Here is a 24,659-nt window from a genome sequence, read left to right on the forward strand (position 1 = left end):
CCTTGGAGCCCCTCCAGCATGTCCTGCTGCCTCCTGCAAGGAGTGTTCAGCCCCAGCTGGGACTGACCTGCTGCCAACCCAGCGTGCAATCTGGGGGAAGACCCTAAAAGCCTGCAGCGGTCAGGACCTGCTCGCTCCCCAGCTGCCTTCTTCCTGCTGGCTGCTGTGGCTGGTCCTCCCAAAATCAGGAGAACCCCCCCAGCCCCATGGCTGACCCCGAGCCTGCATTCATCTGAGGCTTCACAGGACGCTGTGGGTCTCTGGAGGTTTTTTCCCCTCTAACAGGCTTAGTTCCTCCCTTTGTGCCTGGCTGCTGGGCGGGAAGGCAGGAATCGGTGCTGGGGTGAGCCTCTCCTCTCCTCCTCTCCCGGCAGGTTTGGAGCCAGTGCTGAGTGGAGGGATGGGCAGCGCCAGCCCCGGGCTGACCACTCTGCCCCCCAGCCGCCTTGCCCGGCCAGACACTGCCTTGCTGCCGCCCCCGCAGGACCCCGACACCCGGAGCTGGGGCTGCCCAGATAGCCCCAGCCCCCCCGCCACCCCCGAGCAGCCCCTGCCCGCTTTCTGCCTGCACTACTTCGACATGCTCTACTCCGAGGACATCGCCTGGGCCACCAAGGGCATGGGGGAACCGTCCCAATGCAATGCCCAGGGTGGGCGAGGGGAGGTGCAGAAGGAGCCGGAGCAATGTCCCATCATCGACAGCCAAGGCTTGGGGCTGGGGGCCGAGGGGGATCTGCAGGCCAGCCTGCACCTGGAGGAGCACTCGCTGGAGCAGGTGCAGAGCATGGTGGTGGGCGAAGTGCTGAAGGACATCGAGACAGCCTGCAAGCTCCTCAACATCGCCGCAGGTGGGTGCCCCTGCAGCGCTGCCCGGGGGGCTGCGGGCAGGGTCGGCCCTGCCGCAGGGTGCAGCGAGGGAGGGATGTGCCGGTGCAGGAACTAAAGCCATGCTGCAGCTCGGGGCTTTGCAGCCAGGTGCTGGGGTTTGGGGGAGGGTGGCTGCTGCCTGGCTCCGCCGGCCATTGCTCCAGGGCAGGGCTGTTTGCTAAAGCCCAGAGATGCCAGCAAAATACGCCCCCAGCCTCGCTGGCTTGGAGTTAAGCTGAGGCAGGGGTTAGCAGAGCTTTAGGCAGAGCCCTGTGCTGGATGTGGGGTGCCAGTGTGACCCAGCCAGTGCTGCAGAGCCAGAGAGGTGCTATGATCAGATGCTGAGCCCGTCTCCTCCCGTGACCTGGGGGTCCTTTCCCCTCCCATAGCATCGCTATCGAGGTGCTCTTCAGCCTTGCACACATCTTGGGGGGGGTGTGCAGTAGAAAGGAGCAAATAATGCTACTTTTATTATCCTTTTCTCTATCCCATCTTCCCTGGGCCATTAGGAACAGGCGGATCAGCTTGTGGGGCTGGGGTCAGCCTGAGCCAGCTGATGTTAGCAGAGCTGGGCATGGGGTTGGGTGCGAGGGGACAAGGACAGCCCAGGACCGAGGTCGCTGGGGTATTGCTGCCATGGGGCATCACTGGCGTATTCTCCTTGGGGCATGGCTGCTGCGACACAAGCAGTCACGGGATGTGCTTAGGTTTATGCAGGCTCTGCCACCCACTCCCTTGAAGAATTTGGTGCCACCTGGTATTGTGCAGGAAGCAAGTGGGGCTCCAAATGGCTGGATGAGGCTTCCCAAAGAAAAGGAGGTGGCAATGGGACAGTCTTGTCCCTGGAGACCAGAGCAGGCTGGGAGCGGGTTGCTCTCACCCTGGTGCTGCAGCAGGGCAGGAGGGGCAGGGTTCCCGGGGCCGTTGTGGGGTGAGCTGAGTTTCCCCAGGCTTTGCCCAGGCTGTGACTGGCCATGCTCACCCTCTGCCTCCAGACCCTGTGGACTGGAGCCCCAGCAATGTGCAGAAGTGGATCCTGTGGACGGAGCACCAGTACCGGCTGCCACAGATCGGGAAGTCCTTCCAGGAGCTGTCGGGCAAGGACCTGTGTGCCATGTCTGAGGAGCAGTTCTGCCAGCGCTCACCTACCTGCGGTGATATCCTGCATGCCCACCTCGACATCTGGAAGTCTGGTAGGTGCCAGGGACCAGGAGGGAGCTAGGGGAGGGCAGGCGATGCTGTACAGCAGGAGATGCCCCTCTGACTGCCTGCTCCTCCCTTCCAGCTGCCTGGATGAAAGAAAAAGTCACGCCAGGAGATGTGAGATGCTGCGGTGAGTTCTGCACAGGCTTAGCTCCATTGGCCTCACTTCTGCCTCAGGGCAGGTCTGGGGTATTTGAGAGGTCGCTCCCTGCTTAATTGCAATTAATTTGTGTGTTGGAGCGGCTGCTGCAGCAGCATCCTTGTGGTTGCACTCCCTCTGCCCCAGAGCAGCCCCTGGGCTGTCTGCAAGGTGTGGTAAAGGGGAAATGGCCACAAGACCCTCACCGGCCCTGTCCCACACTCTGTGCCTCCCCGTGGGGCTGCACAAGGGCAGGACCAAGCTGTTTTCCCTGCTCCAAGATGGGGGGGAGAAAGTGGTGCTTTCAGACCCAGTGCCTGGAATAAGTCTCCAGAGACCCACAGGCATCGAGCCGGGTTTTCCTGGATGAGGACTCACGCACATCCCGGGGGCAGTGCAAAGCAGAGAGGTCTCGCCTCACCCACATCTCACCCATCCCCATCCCTTCCTGCAGCAGGAGGTGATGCCAGCTGGGCAGACAGCGAGGTGGACTCATCCTGCGCCGGCCAACCCATCCACCTCTGGCAGTTCCTCAAAGAGCTGCTGCTGAAACCCCACAACTACGGCCGCTTCATCCGCTGGCTCAACAAGGAGAAAGGTGGGTGGTGCTCTGGTGGCCCTGGGGAGGGTGCAGGGGGGTCAGGCAAGGCTGTAACCCTCTGTGCCCCGCTCCCCTCCCAGGCATCTTCAAGATTGAGGACTCAGCACAAGTGGCCCGTCTGTGGGGCATCCGGAAGAACCGCCCGGCCATGAACTACGACAAGCTGAGCCGCTCCATCCGGCAGTATTACAAGAAAGGCATCATCCGGAAACCCGACATCTCCCAGCGCCTCGTCTACCAGTTTGTCCACCCAGTCTGAGTGGTGGCGGCGGGACAGGCTGAGTCCTGGGATGGATGGGGACCTTTGCCGCTTCCCTCTGCTTCCCAGCCACAGAAACCGTCTTCCAGCACTAAGGACCACGGCTGGGGTGTGAGAGGCTCAACGCCCTCTGGGGCCACCAGCGGCAGACCATAGGACTCCTCTGGCCCTGCAGCCTTGGAGGGGACAGATGAGCCCCCAGCTTAGGGACCACCACCAAAGTGCCCAGGTGCAGGGCAAGGACTGTGCAGAGCCCTCGTCTCCTGCGAGTGCTCCCGGGGCGGGGTGGGCATGGAATTCAGGGCCGGCGGAGAAGACATGGGGTTGATTGGGGTAAGATAAAGGCAGATGAATCTGTGGCTGACACAGGGCTCCCCACAGCCTTGGTGCCCTTTGGGAGGGATTGAAGGTGGGAGAGGGCTGGGGTCACCCAGGGGAGGAGCTGAGGGGATGCAGGAGTCCTGCCCCCAGGTCTCTTGCCCCCAGCACGTTGTCCTCACACTCTGCAGCCCCAGGGCATCATCAGGACACAGAGGCCAAGGGCACATCTCAGCAGGAGACCTCAATATCCCTGTGGCATCATGCCCCAGGGCTGCTTTTGGGGGGACACGACACCATTGGGGCCACACTCGCCTCCAACTAGATCCTGTCCCCATGTCACCACCGGGCCAGCCGTGGGACCGGCTGCCCTCGGTGCCCATCAGGAGTGACCTGGTGTGCTGCAGCAGCAGGGCTGCTCCGGATTCACCCCAGCAATCAGCTCCCGGCCCTCATCCCTGTTCGGGGTGGGCGGCAGCATGGCCAGGGGCTCTGTCCTCCGCTGCATCTCAATCCTCAGCTGCAAAGAAAGGGGCTGCCTGAATTCTGGGGGGTTGGCGGCTGGGCTCTTCCCTCCCCCCCTCCCTCCTGGGTGCTGGCTGTGGGTGGCTTTGCCCTGGCCATTGTTTGGGGAGGACAAAGCCCTGGCATGAGCCGGGACAATGGCACCCACAGCTGCCCTTGGCTGGGCCTGCGCTGACCCGACCCGCGCAGGAGCAGCCTGGCACCGGCAGCACTGCAGCACCCAGGGATGCTGCCGGCCACGGGAGCTGGGTGCAGGGTAACTGTACCCGGGGGACCACGGGCACCCCCTCGGGATGGGCGCATCCCCCCTTCACTTCCCACTCTGGGACATGCTTGGCTTCTCCCCTCCGCAGGGCTTTGGGGCTGAAAAATGGGTGTTTTGCAAAGGCAGTAGCTGTAAAACGCAGGTGTGGGGCCGTGCGTGCCAGGGCATCCCTGCAGGCTTCCCTGAGCCAGGGCACCATCCTTGGGCACGGAGACACCCAGAGACCCCTGGAGCCCCCAGGTCCTTGTCCCTGGCACAGGGCTCCTCCCTTGATTTGGATTTTATTTGGACTGCCTGATTCCCGTGTTTGGGAAAAGGGAGCTGGCAGCTCTGCCATTTCCCTCTGGACAGTAAAACTGAAACGCACCCTGCTGAGCCCACGCTGGGATGGAAAACAGGGTAGCTTAAACTACACATTTCATGAGAGTCTAAGTTACCTGGTGACGTTGATCTTTTATATGATAATTTTTTTTATTTGTTTATTTGCTTTTTGGTTTTGGCTGGCAGCAAGTTGTGGTTTAGGTTCAAATAACAAGGGTAGACAGGAGGCCTGGGTACCTACGAGATGTTTTGTGGGAGGAAAGGAAAAAAACACCTGGTTGTTGACCTTTTTGTTTTTAACTTAAAATAGCTGCCTGTAACACCTTTTTCTTTTTGTTCTGCCTGTTTCATACTGTTTACATGGCAGAGGAGCGGATGTACTTCGGCCGGCCTTGCAAGTGCGGTGGCTGGAGGGATGGAGGGTGGCTGGAGAGAGGAGAGGAGCAGGGGAAGGAGGAAAACTGCCTTGGTCTCTGGAAAAGGGCAAAAAAAAAAAGAAATGGGGGGGGCATAAAAGCAAAACATGTCTTGTGATTTCCTGTGTGTGACTGATGCTCTTGCAGCCAGCGTGGGGAGTACCGGGAGGATGGGCTGGGGGTACCGGTGCCCTAAATCCCATGTCCCTCTCGCAAGCCCTTTGGCAGGGTGGGCGAAGGTGCAGGGGGTTTGCATGTCCCTGAGGAGAAGGTGGGATGGAAAGGGGTTAAACGGTGAGGAAAGCTGCTGCCAGCTGGGGAGGGTGCCCCCAGGGACACGGTGTCCCCAGGGACGTGGGGACCTCACCTAGCAGATGCCCACTGCTGCAGGATGGGCAGCCAGTGCTGCTGGGCTCACAGCCAGGGTCTCTCCCAAACCCCTTGCAGCTCCATCCCTTAAATAAGGGAAAATAACTCCCTTTGCTCTGTCCTCTCCCCATCATGAGCACAGGGAGTGCCCCCATGCCCCAGGTCCTGCTTCCTCCTGTCCCCCTCAGCCTCTGCCCTGTCCTGGGGCTGCCCCAGCTCTCCCGGGAGAGGAGGGGGTGGGTGACCTGCAAATCATTTTGCCCAAGGTTTCAAGGCTCGTAGGGAGCCCGAGAGGCTCTGTTGCCTCTGTCAGCATGACCTCGCCGTGCTGGAGCTTTCCCGTCTGCGCCTGCCCAGGGTAGGGGGGAGCACCAGGTTGGGGGTGGCTGCTTTTGCTGGCACTGGGAATGGCCCCAAAAACTGCTTTATCTTGAATCCCTGCTGTGGGCTTCACCAGGCTTTGCCTGGCAGGTTGGTATGGGGGGCCCCCAAAGGCAGTGGCTCCTCCCCACCTCCTGCAGCCCCCTTGTCCCCCAGGACCCCAGCAATGTATCTGAGTCCCCCCATCTCACTGCACCCCAAAGCCTCGGGGTCGGGGCATCCCTACCTGGGGGTGCAGCAGCTGTGACTGTACCTCCCCATGGCATGGGGGGCTCAAGCACCCGCCCTGGGCAGGGCGTTCATAACCCCAACAGCCGCCTCCACGGGGGGCAAGACCGGCGCACGGAGGCAAACGAGGACCCAGACCCAGAGGACGCTTACAGAGCTCAGTTATTTTCACTTGCTGCTTTTTGTTGTTGTATCCACGGTAATACAATCACGATAGAGATATATATATTATATATATACTTCTTAAATTACACAATCAATGTACAAAAAACCGGGGTGCATTGCTGAGACAGGTGGTTGGTTGGGTTTTTTTCTGACTTTTTTTGTGTATTTTTTTCCTGTTTGCATACCTGGCAGGGGACGCGGGGCTGGGCGGCTCTCGCCCACCGTGCCCAGCACATGGTGCATCTCCTGCCTCTGCGAGAACACTTGATCCCTGGGGCCAAAAAATTCACGAAACAACGGAGCGGGCAGGAGAGGAGCATGCAGGAAGATGATGGCATCGATGCTGCTGAGGGTGATGGTGTGGAAAAAGAAATGAGATGATCTGTAGGGAAGAGCTTGGGATAGCAAATGTGCGCGGGGGTTGGGTGACCGTGCTGGGTGGCAGTGGACGTGCGTGCTGAGGAGGTCCTGTCCATGCCATGGCTGGTTGCAGAGCCCAAGTGCAGGAGGGGTAGAGCCCCTTGGGGAAAAGCGAAGGGGAAATCCTGCAGCATTCCCCTGCTTTGGCGTGTCTTGTTTTCAGCCATCTTCACCCGGCAGCTGCTTTGCTGCCGGGGCTGGGGTCTGCTGCATGCACTGAGCCCTCCTCGCCCTCCGGCGGGCTGCAGCTCCTGCCGGCACCCTGCAAGGCTGGATGTTGCTTATCCCCTAGCCCTGGTCTGCTCCTGCCTCTCTTAAGGAAGGGGGCGGATGGGGACCATCCCCAGCGGTACCCAAGCTGGTCCCCACTATCCCAGGCTGGGTGTGAAGGTGCTTCCAGCAGCATCGGGCTGTGGCGGGTCCTCCTGGGAGCAGCGGTGGATTTTAGGGCCATCTCACCCTGGATCTGGTGTGTGCTGGATAACTGCCCTGGCGAAGGGCGATGCTGCTCCCTGCAGCACACACAGGGCATCGGCTTGGGAGCCTCTGCCTGCTCCAGACATGTTGGCAGCTCAGGAGTGAGGAGGAGGAAGCTGAAGAGCAGGCCATCTGCCAAGCTCCATGGCAGGGCTGGTCCCACCTCCCCTGGGCCTCTCAATGTGCCACCAGGGACCTGCTCGCGGCTGGAGCCGGGTGGCTGCGGGGCAGGAGGGGACGTCCATCCCTCTCCTTCGGGGAGGGAGGGTGAACTGGGGAGAAGAACATGGAAACACCAAAAAAAAAAATGGAGCCAAACTCCATTCCCTCTCGGTTTTGGGGTGAATTTGATCAGTCCCAGGAGCTTCAGCGCCGTGCATTTCAGAACAGTTCCAGCCAATCAGAAGGCGGCTCATGATTTCAGTATCTTTAAAAACCAACCAATCAGGAGCTCTCACTGGTTGGGCTTTAAGATCTTGAGGTATCGGCTTTTCTCTCGGAAAAAAATCAACTAATGTAGACGAACGGACAACGTCATCTTTCGCTTCACGTTATCTTAGAAGAAGAAGAAGAAAGCGACTATGCAAAATACTCTTCGGAGACAACTCTTAAAAAAATAAAAGCTTGGTCGGAAAATATGTCTGAATCTCTAACTGTGAGGAGTGAAGGACCAGACGGCAAAATGGCTGGTTGGCTGGTGGAGAGATGGAGACAACGGAGGGTGGATTTATCTGCTGACGGCGATAAGGAGCACACCACAAGACTTAGATTGCCTCCACGTAGTTGGCAGGGTAGAGACCTAGCTGCCCGTTGTCCAAGCGCCCTTTGCACCATCCTTGCTCATCTTCTTCACCGAGTTTGGTTAGTTCATCACCTGCAGAGGAAGGTGGGAAGGGGAGAGTTCATTGCAGGTGTTGGAGCCTCTTCTGCCTCCCATTTCTCCCCTGGAGGGAGCTGGTGGCGGTTTCTGGGCCTGATCCTGAACACGCAGGTTCATAGGGTAGAAAGGCAAGGGGTGATCCATAAGACCTCATGTGCCCCATCCCACCACCTCTCCAGTCCCACCTGGGTTTGGGCTTAGCTTATGCCTTCCTCTTTTTGCCAGTTCAATATTTTGAAGGGCTGGGATAACCCAGAAATTATTTGGGGGATTTTACACCAAAAAGCGGAGCAGTGTGGGACCCACAACTCCAGCAGGCAAACCCCAGCCGACCAGCACCGGTGATGGACCGTACCTGCTTTGAAGCTGAGCTCATCCTGCTCCTGCCCATCGTAGTCGTACAGAGCCCGCACCCGCACGCCCTTCCCTGCCGACTCCTCGTCGAAGGGGTTGGTGCCGCCGTTGGCCTCGCTGGTGTTGAAGGAGTTGCTGCCTTCGTCGTCGGACCACTCGGCGCTGTAGGTCTGCCCACGGTCATGGCTGCTCACGCTGGGGTGGGGGGGGAAGGAGGGAGAGGGGCCATCAGAGCGGGTGGGGGGACGGTGGGGTGAGCAGGCACCGTGTGCCACGGACATCTGGGGGGATGCTGTGGCTTTCCCGAGGTTACAGGGAAGCAGGGGCTGCCATTGAGCAGGAACCCCAGCTAATGACAAGTCCAGCAAGACACAGAGGGAGGACAGAGAAGAGTGGTGGCCGTCACTGAGGACAACCCACACCCCTTGTCTGTCCCCACAGCACTGAGAATGTTTGCCCAGGCAAAAGTCCATGCTTTGCCGTGATGTCTCTCCTCCACGCCGGCCCTCACCTCCCACGCTCGCCTGCTGGCGCCCCCGTCTCGCCCATGCTGCTGGTGTTGGTCAGGGTCACTCCCTCGCCCTTCTTCTGCTTCTCCTTCCGTGTTATCGTGTGCGTCAGGTCCGGGTTCCACTCCTGCAAGCACAGAGCAACTGGCCCCTGAGCACCTGGCTGCCCCACGGGGCTGCCAGTACCCCGGGTGGGGTGCCCAGCCTCACCTCAAACTGGGGCCAGTTCATGGGCATCCCGGGACCACTGGTGCTGCGGAACCACCGGAGATCCTCCTGCGCGTCCGAGAGGCGGATGGTCTGCTCCAGCTCCCGGTAGACGTTGGCATAGCTGCGAGGAGAGACGTGGGTCAGGGTGCTGCGGGTGGGGGTGGGCTGCAGCGGGGTGGGGTGGGACTGGGACATGCCCAGTTTGTGTCACCTCCTACAAGGCACTGGGAGGCACCAGGCTCCCGCACAGTCTTCCTGCCACTCTGGTACCTCTTAGTGATCATCGTGTTGGCCAGAAATCCCTCTCCCTTGAATTGTAGGGGAAGGGTTGTTCTGGAAACACTCGGTCCCTGCAGGGCTTGGTTTACTTTCCAGGCAGCACGAGGAGACCTTGCATGGGCACTTTCTACCCAGCCAGCACAGGAGGCACCTACCTGCTGTTCTCAGCCAGGTTCAGGTGCCTCTTGATGTCCAGGAGCACTTCCTTGAGGAAGTTGAGCCTCTTCTCCTCAAACTGCTGGCACTGCTCAAAGACCTGCTCCATGCTCTCAATATACTGCGGGGTGCACTTGTTCAGCTCATCCAGCACCTTCTCGTACTTCTCCTGAGTCTGCAAAGATGCGGGAGAGGGTACCTTGGTTATACCTCAAGCACCTCAGGGGCTCCTTTTGGGTGCTGAGAGGGTCTGGCTTGTAGGTCACCATGCTGGGGGAGCCCAGATTGAGCCAAGAGCCACTGTGGGTGAAAGCAGCCTTGTTGCCGGAGAGATTTTGCCCCAATAAGCAGGGTAAATCTCTGCCCTGCTCACACTCCCCTAAGCACTGCCTGCAAATCCTCACCCTTCTACAGGAGCATAGGGATGGGAAAAGGGGAATGAATGGGGGGAAAAAGGGCCTGGTGGCCATTTCCACTGGCGTTCCCTGCCTGATGCCTGGTGAGCCCAGAGCAGGTCAGCAGCTCACACCTTTTGCACATCTTGCTTGCACTTTTCCACTTTGTCCTGGAGCTTCTTCTGCTGCTCGGGGGTGTTGGACTGCTCCGCCTTGCTGTTGGCTTCCCGGGTCATTGCCAGCTTCTCCTCCTTGCATGCCAGGTGGTAGGCTTTCTTGGCTGTCTCCAGCTGTGGAGAGGCGAGGGAAGGGACATCAGGGTAGCAGTCACAGCCCCCTGCCCATCCCTCTGCCTGCAGGGAGGTGACACCCAGTTTCCCAGCCTGGACCAGGCACCCAGAGCCAGAGCTGGAAGACAGCATGGGTGCCCCAGGACACGCTGCACTTCTCTCACCTCCTTAAGCTTCTTGGCCCAGGGCTTCTGGGCTTTCCGGAAGCCATCCTCAGCCTCCTTGGCCTCCTTGAAGCCTCCCATGATCTGCTTGTGGTAGGCATCCTTCTGCCAGTTCTTGACCTTCTCAAAGTCATCATTCAGCAGGCTGTTCTTAACCTCCTGGTGCAGCTCACTCACCTTGTCCGCTTCCGTCATGATGGCACCCCACGCCTTCTCCAGGCTGCCGTACTGGGGACCTGGGGGCCAGAGGAGACAGCTGAGCATCACTCCACTGCCCTTACCCTTGCCACCTCCACCAGGTGAAGTTGTGATGGTGCACAGAGACCCATGGAACCCAGGTGTCCTTGGGAAAGTCTCCCCCTGGGGAAGCCATGGTACCTTTCTCGATGAGCTGCCTCCACCGCTTGGACCAGTCGGTGAGCTGCTGGGCGTAGGACTTCTCGATCTTGGCCCGCTCATGCATGCAGTTCATGAGGTCATTGCAGAGCCGGTGCCCGTCGTCGATCCGCTTCACCGTGCGCTTGTAGTTCCCCACCTGGGAGGGGGGTGGAGATGGGGATGGGGACAGGCAGGAGTGGGACCTGTGGCACTTTGGGGGTGCAGGAATGGAGCTTTTGCTTTGGGGGTGTTCAAACCCAGCTCCTTTCAGTTCCCTCAGTCACTCTGTGCCCCTTGGGGGCAGCTAAGGTCAAGAGCTGGCTGGGACCCCCAAGCCACTGTGGCAGGGATGCCTGCAGGCAGGGCTTGCTGTGGGAGAGAGCGCAGCGCCATCCCCGCCAGCCCGGGGGACACCCTGGGATGCGGTGACGGCAGCGGGGGCCCCGCAGAAGGAGAGGGCAGCTGGGACTCACCTCCCAGAAGCTGTCGGTTGTTTCCTCTGCGGCTGCCGCCGACTCATCGTAGGAACCCGACATGGCTCCCGGTGCTGCCTCAGGCGTCAGTGCGGGTGCTGGGTGGCTCTTGGGCAAGCACCAGCCTCATGCACTGAGGGGAGAAGAGGAGGAAATCATGGGGGGGAGAGCAGGGGACGCCCGTCCCTCCTGTCCGCAGCACCACGGGACAAGCCTGCGGCCGCAGGGGATAGGAACGGGCATGGGGACGGTGCCTCTTCCAGCTCTGGACCCACAGACCCCTCCAGTGTCCCCCACGCATCACCCCAAGGTGCCATCCAAATCCCCCCGAAGCCAGCTGAGCTGGGAGGGAGAATCACGGGGAGCAGCACAGCAGGGAGCTCACCGGCCGGGGGCCTGGCTCGGCACTGCGCGTCCCTGGGGAGCCGCAGCGTGGGGCGAGAGGCCGTGGCAGGGCCAGGGAAGGGATGCGCCGCCTGAAGAAATTCTCGTCCTGATATTCCACCCTAATCCGTCAGAAAAACGGCATCCCCGGAGCATCACGTGGCCTCGCTGCACGGCTTAACCCTTTGCCGCTTTGCCAAGAGCCACGGCTGGGGCTGGGGTCTGGTGGATGGCATCACACAGGAACAGAGAGGGGACCGCAGTGGCCATGGGCATCCTCGTCATCCCCATCCTGCCCAGGTCCTGTCAGTGCTCCTGCAGGGAAGCGCTGGGCCTGTCCCACACGGCATCTGCCACCAGGTTGGGGACAAAGTCGCCATGAAGTGCCCCAGTTTCCTCCCGCCCCATGCCCAAAAGGGCTGCGGGAGCGGGATGTGGCTGTGATCCCTGTGCACCATCAATTCTCCCGGGGAGGTGGAGCAGGCAAAGGGAGACCTGGCTGCCTGCATCCTACCCTGCACCTGGGAGAGGGCGATGGGGTGGCAGGGAAGGGCTGGGGGGCGCGGGGTCCGGGTGCCCACCCATGGGGAGCAGTTGGTGGGTGCATGCACGCTCCAGCTGTGCGCACAGCTGGCCCTGAGGAGCCCATGAGCCAGGGCAGGGAGGCTGCAGGGCACAGCCCCGGGAGGATGGGGGGCCGAAACGGTTACTGGAGCAAGGCGCAGGGCTCACTGTGCTGGAACTAACAGGGCCTGGCAGGGATTTAGTGATATAACCAGAGAGGCACCAATCCCCGCCGCCCCCCCCAGCCGGTTAAAAATAAACGCGTGACTGTCCCTTGCTCAGCCACTGAGACGCAGATGGATGGGGGACCGTGGTGGTGCGCAGCGCCGCCAGCACTGTCTCCCCACAGCCGGCAACACGCAGCACCCACACCCGCCTGGCACCCACGGCACAACCACAGCCCTCCCCATCTGTGAAAGCACCCAACCCAAACACCCACAGGCTGCCCTGGTACACCCGCAGTGGTGGCACAACCCCCAGGGTGCCATGTGTGGCCACCTCTCCTGCAAACCCCAGGCACAGTGCGGCGCTCAGCACGGGGGTCTTTGCTTGTGCCTCTGGTCTCTGGCTCTTTGTTTTGTTGCAGAGGCTGTGCTGGCATGGCAAGGGCATCCATGGGGTGACAGACCCAGCCTTGCTCCAGGGCAGGGACGCCAGGGAGGGAGCACACCCGTGGCTAGGGGTACACCGGGACCCACGGGCACACAAGCCAGCCCCAGCTGCCCCCACCAAACTGCCAGCAGCCGAGGCCGTGGGGCACTGCGGGACATGGCTGCCGCAGCTCCCGCTCCTCGCCTTTACCTGGTCAGAGCTGCAGCCTGGGGGTTATTTTTGGCTCTGCATCACTTCCCACCTAACGCTACCGCCTTGTTGCCACACTCCTGCCACACACCCCCACGCATGCCCACCCTTGCATGCCCACGCACGCGTGTGTGCCCCCCGCCATGCTGGGCCGTCCTGGCTGCCAGCGCAGCATGGGGCAGCCCCGTGCCCGCCGCCCCGGCCCCGCCAGTGCAGCCCATCGCTTCGCATCAAGGCGGCTGGCGGTGATGCCCGGCGCCCGCAGTGCCGGCGGCTGAACCGAGCCGCGGCGTGGCGAGCTGCCAGCGCCAGCCACGTGCTGCCACTCGGGCACCCTCAGCTGAGGGGGCTCTGCTTTGCACCCCCCAGCCTCAAATTTCGAAGAAGCTGCTGGAGAGGAGCCACAGAGCATTTGGCATCGAGTGACGGTGAAATTTGTCCCAGCTCCTGCCCCCGCGTGCCCTTGGGTTGCTCCCGCAGCAGCCGCCCCCCTGCATCTCTCCCCATCAGCCCGCTTGGTGCTGAGCACTGCTGCAGCTCGTCTCACCCACCAGGCATCTCCTGCTGGTGCCGGCATTGCAAGGGGGTCTCTGCCTTCCGTGGGGGCCGGGGACACGGCCACTGACCCTGCGCAGGCAGGAGGCTGCTGCAATGCAGAGGGCTGGTGCTGCTGCCACTGTGGGCATGGGCAGCTGCCTCTCCTCCCACAGCCAGCAGCCCTTGCCGGCAGTGCCCTGTCACCACACAGGCAGGGACAGCCCAGTTTTGCTGTCTCCTGCCCCTGGCAGAAGAGCCTGGGCAGCCGGGTCACACAGGGGCTGCAGAGCTTTGGGCCAGCATCCACACTGCCTGCCTGCCTCCCTCCTGCAGTCCCCCAGGGCGAGAGGGACAAGCTGGGTCTTCTGAGGGGGACAGCTGCGCCCCTGACCCTCCCCACTCTCTTTGCCTTTGCCATAACACTGCCATTAAATGTGCAACCTCTGGTGCGGCAGCCTTGGGGTGTGCTGTCGGATGGGGGTGCCCTATCCTGGGCTCTGGGGTCCCCGGTAAGGTGCCAAGCACCAGCCCCAGCCCCGGGGAGAGGCTGTGTCCGGGAAGGAGGTTGCTCTGCCTCTCGGTGTTTTGGCTGCCCTGGCCCCAGCACCTCTGCTGCAGCCAAAAAGCAGGTGATGGGGACGTGACACAGGGAACAAGCAGCTGCCTGCACGTGTCCCCATCCTGCCTGATGGCACATCAGCTGAGCCCAGTGGGGACCAAGAGCCAGGAGGGGCTGCAGAGCTTCCCGGTGTGGGTTCTCCTGCTGCAGAGAGCAGGAGATTTGTCAAGGCAGGATGGTGGTGAATGTGCTGCAAGGAGGGGAGCAGAGCACGGAGTGAGCCTGTCTCCCCGACCCTGCTCCCATCTTTGTCCCCATCCTGTCCCAGAACAGGAGGTTCACACTCATGGTGAACAGGAGAGGGCTGGGTGCGAGCCCTGCTGTGGGATTGTGAGCGCTGACGGGGCTCGGAGGGGAGTCAGCGATTAATTATTGGTGAAAGCATCCAGGGAAGAGGGAAGCCATGCTAGCACCTGGGCTCGATCTGCGGGAATCAGAGCAAGCGGGGAGCTCCCCTACACCAACCCCGAGCACAAACCGATGCAACGCATGATGTTTCCCTGCTGCAAACCCCTCCTGCAATCACAGCGTCCCAACACAGAGCCACAGCCCAGCCCAGCCCAAGTGCCGCCCAAGCCGAGGGCACTGGGGACCCTTGTTTGCCCGTGCACATGAGCTGGGGACAGGATGGTAATTTGCTGCACACTGTTGCCTTGTAGCTACCCGGGGGCTCCCGGCAGTGAAGCCAAAGCTCGGCAGTTGGAAAGGACCCAATGGTCTGAGCCAGTTTTATTGCAGTTAAATGCTGGGACTGACCTGGTCTGTCAACCAAAAAGTCTGTGGGGCTGCAGTGTGAAATAGTTGCTACATTTTGGCTTCTTTTGTAAGCACACGAGGCTGAGGATGAGCGGGTTTAGCGGAAGGGAGTCAGGCTGGGGTTTGGGATTTTGGCCGCAGGGAAGGTCATTTGCTCTCCCTTATCTTGGCACGGGGCTGGCTGAGGCTCTGTCGGGGGGGGTGTAGCACCAAATGCTACCATGACGCACCGCTGCTATCGCCACATGAAAACCACTCGCGGCAAAGACAAACGGTGTAGAAATGGCTGAGGAAGCCCAGGGCAGCGCCACGAGCAGAGCCCAACTGCCCGCAAACCCTCCGGGGAGCCCCGCAGCAGTGTCTCCCACCACACCGCAACAGCTCCAAGGCTGCCACGCTGCTGCATCGGCCGCTGGCAGCACCCGACCTCAGCGCCACATCCAGCACGGGCTCCGATGCTCACGTGCTGCTCCTGCTATGGTCAAGTATGGGGGGGGAGATGCCCCTGGCACGATGGCAGCTCCTCAGGCAAAGCCAGTGATGCCCGTGTGCTTTGCAAGAGGCTGGTTTGCTGCTGGTTTGCTGCTCAGCTTTGACCCAGCCGGGTGGCTGCTGGTTTCCCACCGGTGCAGAGCTGATCTGTGCAATCCCTGGGGCTGGGGCAGGGAAACGCTCCCGTGGGGCTGGTGAGGGTCACAGCCTAGGGAGCGAGGGGGTGCAGAGGGGTTTGGCTGTGGCGTGGCTGAACCATCCCCCCTCTCCAGAGCCGACGTGGACCCTGCAAGGAAACAGTTAAGCGGGTGCTGCTGATTCACGCTGGCAGAGGCTCTGCACCAGGCACTGGGTGAGGAGGCAGGAGCCGAGCTGGGGCGAGGGGCTGAGCAGCCTGGAGGGGCGTGAGCAGCCTGAACACGCATCCTCTCCACTCATTATCAAATGGAGCCCAGGGCCAGGCGGGGGGTGAGCCCGGGCCCTTCCCAAGCCACCGGGTCCATGCAAGCAGGCTCCAAACAGCTCATGCCAGGACCCCATCCTGCATCCCCTGGCAAAACCCCTCCGGCTGCAACTCGAGTAGAGTTGGAGCCTTGGGGCAAAGAGCCGAACTGTGACCAGGTGGGAAGGGACGGATGTTCCCTGTACACCGGGTGCTCCGCCATGGGATTTGGGCCAGGGCAGCACTGTGGGGCTGGCTGGGACCTGGTGCACGTGCTTGCTCGAGCAATGCACGAGGTAGCTGCGAGGACAGCAGGTCCCCGGAGGTGGCACGTAGGTAATGGTGGGAAACTTCTTCTGGGAGCCACTTTTCCAATGAATCCTGTGCGGGACGCGCCTGCGGCAGCCGCCTTGCTTCAATTAAAGTTGCCTGCATCGACTGGGGGCAGCGGCTGCAATACGGGCTCGCTGGACCCTGCCAGGTCAGGGCTTGGAGGCTCACTAAAACCGGAGCATTTGCAAACACGGTTCAATGATCCAGGAACGTTACCGGGAGCCCCATGTCCCACATGCAGATGGGAGGATGCCCACCTCGCTGGCTGGGATGGGGGCCATGTGCTGTAGGTGTTGCCAGGTTGCAGTAGGCAGGGGAGACGTGTTTGCTCCAAGCCTTGGCAGCAAATGGCTTTGCATTTCGAGTGTGCTCTGCAGAAACCCTCACATTCCTCCTGCACTCCCCAAAGTTACACTGCTCAGAGCGCAGGACACCCATCAAAGTCTTCTAGGGATTTTACAAGCCTTACGCAAAGATTTCTGGAAATATGCAAGGCATTTGCAGATAACACAAGTGTTTTTCTCCAGGGGAGCTTGCAGTCCAGCTCAGGTACAGTGGATGTGCCAGGAATGTGGATAGGCACCACAGTGGGGTGCAGAGGCAGGATTGTCAACCCCATGCACGTGCTCAGGCCTGGGGAAGGGAGACGGGGGCTAAGCCTCAGCTTGTGGGGTTTTGAGTCGCCTTCCAGCTCTGCAGCTTTCCTCAGCCTGCCGCCTTCGCTTGCCACTGTAAACAAGGATGCTCGGACTCTCGAGCAGGGATTTTTGTGGTCCCAGGAGTGGGGTTTAGGCAGAAATCCAAATATGAGGTTTGCAATTAAACCAAGAAGTAGCAAACAACAGTGGTGGAGGATACGGCGGTGCCATCCCCTCTCTTCCGCATCAGGGTAGGGGGAAACCAGAGAGAGCGTCACACGCTGGCACGGGGGGTCCCATCCCCTGTATCTTGGTGGGATGGACCCGGGGCTGGCAGTGACAGGAGGCAAATGGGGCTGCTGGGAGCAGGGTGATGTGGAGGGACAGCAGTATTTTATCTGTCCATGGTGGTGGAAGGCGATTTGGGGGCTCAGAGAGGGGCTAGGAAAGCAGGGGGATTGTGGGGGGGATCAAGGGGGAAGCTGGGGTGACAATGGCAAAAGGAGGGGCTTAAGTGATGGTGTGAGGCACTCATTTGGGCAGGGGGACAGTGATGATGGGGACAGCACAGGTTCCCTCTCACATTTGCAGATGGGGAAACTGAGGCACAAACCCGGGAGCATGGCAGCGTCGCAGATGGGGTGTCCCTTGCTCCGGCACCCCATCAGACACATGGGGGGGTGAAGGTCATGTCCCCCCTGGCCTCCCTGGCTTGCAGAAGGGTTCAGGGGACACCGTGTCCTGCCATAGCGGGGAGGTGCAAGCCCATGCTGTACTGCCTGGTCCTTGCATAGCAGGACCCCCCCACACCCTCCCCATCCCTGCAAGGGACCCGGGCGTCCCGCACCCCCATCCCCATCCGCACCCCCATCCCCACCCGCGCAAAGGGCCCACGCAGCCCCATCCCCACGGGTGACCCGGGCACCCGCTGCCCCGTCCCAGGCAGAGTCCCGCAGGGGCTGGCGCTTACCTGGGCCGGGCGGCGGGGGCCCGGGGGCCCGGGGGCTCCGGCGGGCCGGGCGGGCAGCGCTGCGCTCCGCTCCGCACCAGCCGTGCAGCAGCGGCGGCGCGCACGGCCGCGGGAGCGCGCCCTGCCTGCAGCCTCCCGTTGCCATGGCAACAGGGGATGGAGCCGCTGCCTGCAAAGGTTGCAAAAATCATCCGGGGAGGGGGGAAGGGGGGAGGGATGGAGGGGGTGGTGGACACCCCTCACCACCACCCTGGGCCTGCTGCCTGCAGGGTCTGCACCCACCGCGGGGTGCTACGCTGCTGCCAGCCCCTGCCAGCCCCCCGCTGCCGTCCCCTCGGGGCCATGCCGAGACCCTTGCCCAGGGCACTGTCCCCAGGGACCTGCCCTCGCTGCCAGGTGGGTGCTCAGCACCCACCGGCCACAGCTACCCCACTGCATGGGGTGCTGCGGCCCAGGGATGGGGGAGGTGGTGGGGTGCCAGGAGCCTGCAGCCAGGGGCATGTGGGTGTCTGGCCTCGGTGGCACTGCCTGTCGCTGCAGGGCTCTGTTGGGGCCACAAATGGGCTCCTTCCCCCTTAGGCTGTGCTGCTGGGAGGCTCTTTGGGGAGCTGAGTGAGGATACCCCGGGGGCCCTCATCCCGCTGCTCTTTGGGACGGGACAGAGCAAAGTGCTCCCTCCTCCTCCGGGCTCTCTGCCACCTCCGTGGGCCACGGGAAGCGGCTGCAGGGAGGATTTTAGGGCTGAACGCAGCTTTTGCAGAAACAAACACCCCAAAGCGCCCTTGGAGACGCAGCCGGTGCCGCCTCCTTGCCAAATGTGCCAGCTGGGAACAGGCTGGCGGGAGAAGCCAAAACAGTCCTTCCCACCCGGCAGGTCTGGGCTGGGGAAAGCGAGCTGGGAAAAGGGGTGATGAGGGCTGCTCCCGGCAAGGCTTTTTTGAGGCCAGGGAGCTGGGCAGCTTCCTCCCCGCTGCCATCTGCCTCCCCCCAATCCCCAGGGCTTGTGCCTGGTGTCACTGGGGCATATCACAGGATGGGGGTCCCAGGGGGGAGCAGGAGGCTGGAGCCCTCCCACCCCAATGGCCGGGGCTGTCAGGGAGCTGGGTGGATGCGGGTGGGGGTGGAGACAGGGTCTCCCCCTCTCAACTGCCCGAATGCACTGTGCCTGCATCTTCCCCAGCTCATGGGTGATGTCAGGGAAATTAAAAGCCAGCAGGAGATGAGCGCTTCCAGCCGAGTAACCGAAGCCGCCCGCAGAAGCTGCGGTAATGAGGCTGCCGGGCCGCTGCCGCCTGGATCGGGTTGCCCAGAGAATGCGACCTGGTCCCGGGAGGCTCTGCTGGCCTCTGACGCCGGCTCAGCTTTCCCCTAACGAGCGCCTTCGACTGCTTAATGTAGCTCAGTGGCACTCTCAATCCTGCTTGCCTTCTGGCTCCTTCCAGCTTCATGCCATCTCAGCGTGTCTTCCCACTTCATGGCCAGACAGAAAGGCCCCCGAAATGTTTCGTGCCTGGCTGGCAGCAGCATGCAAGACCCAAGCGATCGAATGGACTGTGGCTCCTGCAGGTGCCAGGGGATCTTTGCCCATTGGCGTTTAAGGGCGAGGAAATGGAGGGTTCTGATTAAGAGGGCATCATCATCCTTGTATGCAATGAGTTGTCAGTTCTCAGCACAAGGTCGCTGCAGATGCTGCTGGGCTGCCAGGCTGCCTTCTGCCCTGACAGCATCTGTGCTGCAGACGAACAAGTGTTCTCAGCATTAAGCATTGGGTGACAAACTCTCTCCGTGAGGGTGATGGGGCCGACCTCAGTGACTTGGGGGAGTTTCCCAGTGCTGACAGCCTGTTGCCACCAGCTTTGTGGCAGATGTGGTCCACGCAGGTAGGAACGACCCACATCTCCTTCCCCAGCAGCTCAGGCTGCTCAGTGCTGGTAGAAGGAGACTCCAGCAATGAGCATCAGTCAGTTCCTTCACCAAAAACTTGGCCAGAACAAACTTTTCCCTGGCTCTCGCCATCCCACTGCTTACTATTTCCCATGGTAAGTCATTTCCTCTCCTGTAAAATGAGCTTCCTTGTGGGAAGCAGCAGCCAGCATTGGCAGGAAATAAGCCCTGATTTATCAGGCCACTTGCCGCTCTGAAATTATGGCTCTTCGAGCGCCACGGCAAACTGAGAAGCAAAGCAAATTAGCCCACACCGTGCTCTCATGGCTGCCAGCAGCCTGCCTGCGCAGCCAGCCGGTGTGGGCAGGAGAGGAGAGAAATGCCACCAGCTATCAGCCGCTCTGCCCATCACCCGGCCGTGAGTGCCAGCCTTTGCAAGAATAAGGGGGGGATTTTCAAGCATGGTCTGCTCCCGTCTGCCTCCCTAGCAAGGAAAGGAGAATGCATTTCCTAAATCATGGCAGACCCCCCAGTTATGGTGCTCTCTGCTGAGCTGGTTGTCTCTGGGAGCAATGGGAGAGCCCCTGACTCCATGGGTGCTTGGGGATGGGGACAGAGAGGGGTCTCAGCATGCTGCTCATCCCGAGCCCATCCCTGGCCTCCCGCTGCCTGTTCCCACTCAATGCCGGGGCAGAGAGGAGCGTGAGATGGGGCCTGTGGGGCCGGATGGGGCCAGTATCCCCATTCTCGCCCCTTGCCCAGGCTGCGCCCCCGCCACAGATGTGCTGCTGGTCCCAGAAGCCCTCTCAGGCTTGCTGGGAGAATGCAAGCACAGGGCTATTTTGCATCTCTAATTAGCAACAGAGGATAATTGGCTGCTCTGAAGCAATTACGCAAAAAGGCAGCCATTGTGGAGGGCCCCGCTGCAGGGCAGGTGCTGCCAGAAGCCCAGCTCCCACCAAAACAATCCCCTTCTTGTCTGCTCATAACTGGCCCTGGGGGCATCCTCCGAGCCCTTCCGGGGAAGGGGCTGGGGATGGGACATAAAGGCTCCATTTTTTCTGGGAAACTGCGCAGAGCTTGGTGCAGGCAGCTGCCTGGGAGGAGCCCGTACGTATTGCCCATGGCCACAACAAGGGCAGCGCTGGGGCCTCGCTGCCTCCTTCCCCCTGTGCTGTGCTGCGCCAAGGGCAGCTGGATGCTGGCTCAGGCCCTCTGGGAAGCTGCTGGCTGGATGCAGCCTCTCCTTCTACAAGGGTCATCTGCAAAGGCACGTCGGGGTCCTGTGTTTGCGTTCAAGTTGTTGCACAAACACCAGCCAGGCTGGCTGCTCTGTAGGGACAAAGTCTGTCCCTGGGCAGGGAGCCACTCGCCGAGAGAGCCACTCCTCCTGCTGGGCTGTGCTGGAGGAGCCTAGCTCTATCCCAACTCCATCCTGGCCCTGCTAGCATCACCTCCCAGCATGGCCAGGGGGACCAGCAGGGTTGGGGACACAGGATTTCCAGCAAGGGGGATCCCACATAAAGCCAAACCCAGGCTTTGGCTCGCTGCAGGACATGGCCCCGGTGCAGGTGCTGATGTCCCCTTCCCTTTCTCACCCAGCCCCTGTGCACATCACTAATCAATGCCTACCAGCTGCCGGACTTGCCTTCCTCAATCCTTTTACAGTTAAATCCAGCTCCCGACTTGCTGCAGCCCCTTCAGTGGCCGCACACCCTGGGGAGAGGTGGGAGAGCAGGGTGCCAGCGCCGGCCGGGGTGGCTCATGGATCAGTGCGGACCCCCGGCTCAGCACCGTCAGCTGTGACCGAGGCGGTGGCTAATGGATTCTCCAGTTTTCTCTGGGATCTTGCAAAAGGAACACAAAATCCCAGGAGGTGGGAAGGACCCTCAGAGCTTCAGCCAAGGTTTTGGGGTCAGGCGTGATGGGAGCCGCAGTGTGGCACCAAGTCCTTGTTCGGGGCCGATGGTGCAGTCCCCCAGCCAGGCCAGCTGTGCTGCGGCAGTGGCTTTGCCCTGAATATTTGGCTTAGGAATGGGGTTTGTCCAGGGCAGGCGGCGCAGGGGCTGAGGGAAGCGGGAGCAGACCGAGAGGCTGCCGGGGAATCTCTAATCCGTTTAGCAAAGCGTTTGCTTTGCTATTTCCAAGGCAGGCGCAAGAGCGGCAAAGAGGAGATACAGGCAGAGGCAGCAGCGTGGCAGGACAAGGCAGGCAAGGGCAGCTCTCCTGCTCCTTGGGATGAGCCAGGAGATGCATTTCTCCCAGGGGTTGCTGCAATTGTTGCAGCATCCCGGGGGCTGCCCTGCAGAGAGGGGGGGTTCCTCCCCCCAGCTCCATCCCTGCTTTCCTGGAGAGGAAGAAATGAGGCGATAAAATGGTAGCAAAGCCCTAGGATGGCACCAGGCAGCTCCAGGCACCTCGGGGTGTGCCACATCCCTCAGCCCCTCCTGCCCTGGAGCTGCATCAGCCTCCAGCTCTGCCCTGGCAGCCCGAAACATGCAGGCACAATCCCTGGGTGGGTATGAGCCTCCCCCAGCCCCGTGCACCCCGCAGGGACCCCGCTGCTCCCTGCGGCTTCCTGGAGCAGGCAGTGGGTCCCACCCTGCTCACCCTAGCAGGGCCCCAAAATCACAGCTCTAGTGCCCCATGTGCCTCCAGAGCTCACACCCTGGGGGCGAATGTGGGCTGGGGTGGGGGGGCACAGAGCCCCCTGGCAGTGCCTGGGCTCAGCCTAAGCCACCTTGCAGAGCCTCAACTCCCTGCCAGCTGCCCAGGCGTCATGGTGCCCGGCTGTGCCCCTGCAGCTGACGGGATTAGGGAGTTTTGGGGGGGCTCTGCTGCGAGCTCAGCCCCAGAGCACCCATGAGCTGGGCAAGGGCTGCTGGCGCAGGCTGAACCCCTTTGACTGCGGGGTTTGGAGCAGGAACCTGTGATGTTCACTGGGTAAGATGGCGCCAAATGTGTCCCAGGGAGCCCTGGGTGTGGTGGGTGCCTGGGTGGGCTATGGGGGAGATGGACACAGCACGCAGAGAGGGGCCGTGCGAGGGTTGACACATGCTGCATCCCACCAGCCCCATGTCTTGTGAGCCCCCAGAAGGTCTGCCCTTGCCAGACCCCTGCCAGTCCCCTGCCCCTCGCTGCCACTACACAGCAGACTCCAGCTCCAACAGGAGGTGCAGGCAGCTGGGCAGGGACCTGCAGGACCCACACTGCCTTCCCACCCTGCCAGAGACACCACGAGGCCAGGAAAAACAGGTGAACCCGAAATCTGGGGGGGAACCTGAGGCAGATGGCAAGCCTCGCGTGGCACAATCCGGCAGAGGTTGGAAATTGCTTAAAATGGGTCAGAGAGCTGCTCTGCTGAAGCGGATTTCATTTCCCAGCAAGCAACCACCGGTGCAGAGTGGGGACCCATTTCAAACCCACCAACGGCTGGGGACCACCGGAGGGGACTTGGGGTGACAGCACTGCCGTGGAGCACTGAGCCCCAGCATCCCATCCGCCTCCTGGGGACACCGCCACCGTCACCTGCCATATGCCAGCAACCCTCGCCGCAGCAAGCCCCGGCCAACCCACCGACGCCAACCTCCCGCCTCGCCAGGAGCCAGGCCAGCCCCAAATCTGCTGGGAGGTGCATGGCGGTACCTTTGGGACGTGGGGACGCTGGTGGAGCGGGGCCGGCTGCCTCTCGCCGGGGCTGGCTCTGTACATCGGCAGGAAGGTCACGGCAGATGGGGAGGAGGGGGGTAAAGATCAGCATGGAGATTAAGGAGGCATTTTTAGCCAACCAATCGCCATCCCGGCATAACGACTCCTTGGCTGCACAAGGTGAAAACACAACTGCGGAGATGGATAGGAATAAGCAGGGAGCCCCGGGTGGCCTGGCCGGTGGTGGTGGCGGTGGCGGGGGATCCCCAACCTCCCTGTGCTCCTCCGTGCACTTTTGTCCCCTCCCACTCTTCTCTTCCCATCCCCTGCAAGCGTTTGCTCACAGCCTCCCTTCCCTTCTCCTCTCCCCATCCAAAGCGGGGCAGGGGGGTGCCATGTGGCAAAGCCCCCCTGGGTCCAGGGTGTTTGTGGGGGGCAGTGGGGATGTCTCCCCTCCACCAGCTGCAGGAGCCCACCCCTGCCGCTTTTGGGGTGTTCAAACCTCCAAACAGGGCAGGAGCAGCCCTGCTTTGTGGGGGGACATTGCACAGGGTGGCCCTAAGGTATGTGGCTCCAGTCCCCCCGTGCACCCTGCCTGGGGCCACCATGTCCCGCCCCAGACCACGAGCCTGGCTGGGAGTGCTGCAGGCTGGGGGGCTGCAGGTGGTCCCCATCTCCTGGCTGGGCAATTTGGGGTGCAAAGGGGACTTGGGGCACCTCCAGTGAGCCCCGAGTCCTTTGCTTGGGTGTGTGAGCCCAGCGGGGAGCAGCCTGGGCTGGCACCCGCGGCTCCCCCAGGACCCCAGCCAGGGCATCACAGCCTGGCTCCAAAGGGCGCTGTCGGCAGGACGGGCTGTGGTGACGGGCTGTGATGACTGACGGGCTGCGGTGATGGCCGGGGTGCCATGGCAGAGCACCAGGCACTGGCAGCCCCAGGCTCCCTGCCATGCTCCTGTGCTGGGGGGGAAGGAGGCAATGCGTGGGGGAGCCGCGGGGGGCTCTTTGCACTGGTATCCTCTGGAGTGGGATCAGAAAGTGTCCCATGGCAGAGCCAAAATGGGGGGGTGACATCAGGGTCAGCGCTGGTGTCATCCCTGGGGCCATGCTGGGGTGGGGATGAGGGCCTGAGTGACATGAGTGGGGACATGGAGGAGGTGACATGAGTAGGGACATGGAGGTGGTGACACCAGTGGAGACGTGGAGGGGGTGACACGAGTGGGGACAGGGAGGTGGTGACATGAGTGGGGGCATGGAGGAGGATGTCAGTGGTGGGGACATGGATGAGGTGACATGAATGGGGGATGTGGAGGGTGTGACACAAATGAGGACATGGAGGAGGTGAGATGGGTGGGGATGTGGAGGGGGTGACATGAGTGGGGAAGTGGAGGATGATGTCACGAGTGGGGACATGGAGTAAGTGATTTGATTGGGCATATGGAGGGGGTGACACTAGTGACATGGAGGGGATGTCTGTGGTGGGGACATGGAGGAGGTGACATGAGTGGGGACATGGAAGGGATGTCACTAGTGGGGACACGGCAGAGAGGGA

At 61.5% G+C, this 24,659-nt stretch overlaps 2 protein-coding genes across 2 annotated transcripts; one reads left to right on the forward strand and one right to left on the reverse strand.

Annotated features, from left to right (window-relative positions):
• The first annotated feature begins 398 nt into the window (after positions 1–398).
• On the forward strand, positions 399–5,031 carry SPDEF (SAM pointed domain containing ETS transcription factor). Its single transcript, XM_075115657.1, has 5 exons — positions 399–848; positions 1,863–2,060; positions 2,153–2,200; positions 2,667–2,807; positions 2,891–5,031. Exons 1-5 carry the CDS (start codon positions 401–403, stop codon positions 3,067–3,069), a joined length of 1,014 nt encoding a protein of 337 aa, XP_074971758.1. The 5' UTR covers positions 399–400; the 3' UTR covers positions 3,070–5,031.
• Positions 3,863–11,576, reverse strand: PACSIN1 (protein kinase C and casein kinase substrate in neurons 1). Its single transcript, XM_075115656.1, has 10 exons — positions 11,428–11,576; positions 11,043–11,175; positions 10,570–10,726; positions 10,192–10,427; positions 9,872–10,027; positions 9,342–9,517; positions 8,908–9,028; positions 8,700–8,824; positions 8,190–8,383; positions 3,863–7,828 (listed from the first exon to the last, which is right to left on the reverse strand). Exons 2-10 carry the CDS (start codon positions 11,103–11,105, stop codon positions 7,719–7,721), a joined length of 1,338 nt encoding a protein of 445 aa, XP_074971757.1. The 5' UTR covers positions 11,106–11,175; positions 11,428–11,576; the 3' UTR covers positions 3,863–7,718.
• Between the last annotated feature and the right edge of the window lie 13,083 nt (positions 11,577–24,659).

This window comes from Phalacrocorax aristotelis, chromosome 21 (genome assembly GCF_949628215.1).
Source record: "Phalacrocorax aristotelis chromosome 21, bGulAri2.1, whole genome shotgun sequence".
Classification (NCBI taxonomy): Eukaryota; Metazoa; Chordata; class Aves; order Suliformes; family Phalacrocoracidae; genus Phalacrocorax; species Phalacrocorax aristotelis.

Excerpts from the sequence above, each read along its gene's own strand:
- SPDEF (XM_075115657.1), top strand. The coding sequence starts at position 401 with ATGGGCAGCGCCAGCCCCGGGCTGACCACTCTGCCCCCCAGCCGCCTT. Across the intron at positions 849-1,862 it reads GCTCCTCAACATCGCCGCAG|ACCCTGTGGACTGGAGCCCC; the intron begins GTGGGTGCCCCT and ends CTCTGCCTCCAG. Across the intron at positions 2,201-2,666 it reads AGGAGATGTGAGATGCTGCG|GAGGTGATGCCAGCTGGGCA; the intron begins GTGAGTTCTGCA and ends TTCCTGCAGCAG.
- PACSIN1 (XM_075115656.1), bottom strand. The coding sequence starts at position 11,105 with ATGTCGGGTTCCTACGATGAGTCGGCGGCAGCCGCAGAGGAAACAACC. Across the intron at positions 10,727-11,042 it reads CAACCGACAGCTTCTGGGAG|GTGGGGAACTACAAGCGCAC; the intron begins GTGAGTCCCAGC and ends CCCCCCTCCCAG. Across the intron at positions 9,029-9,341 it reads AACCTGGCTGAGAACAGCAG|CTATGCCAACGTCTACCGGG; the intron begins GTAGGTGCCTCC and ends CTCTCCTCGCAG.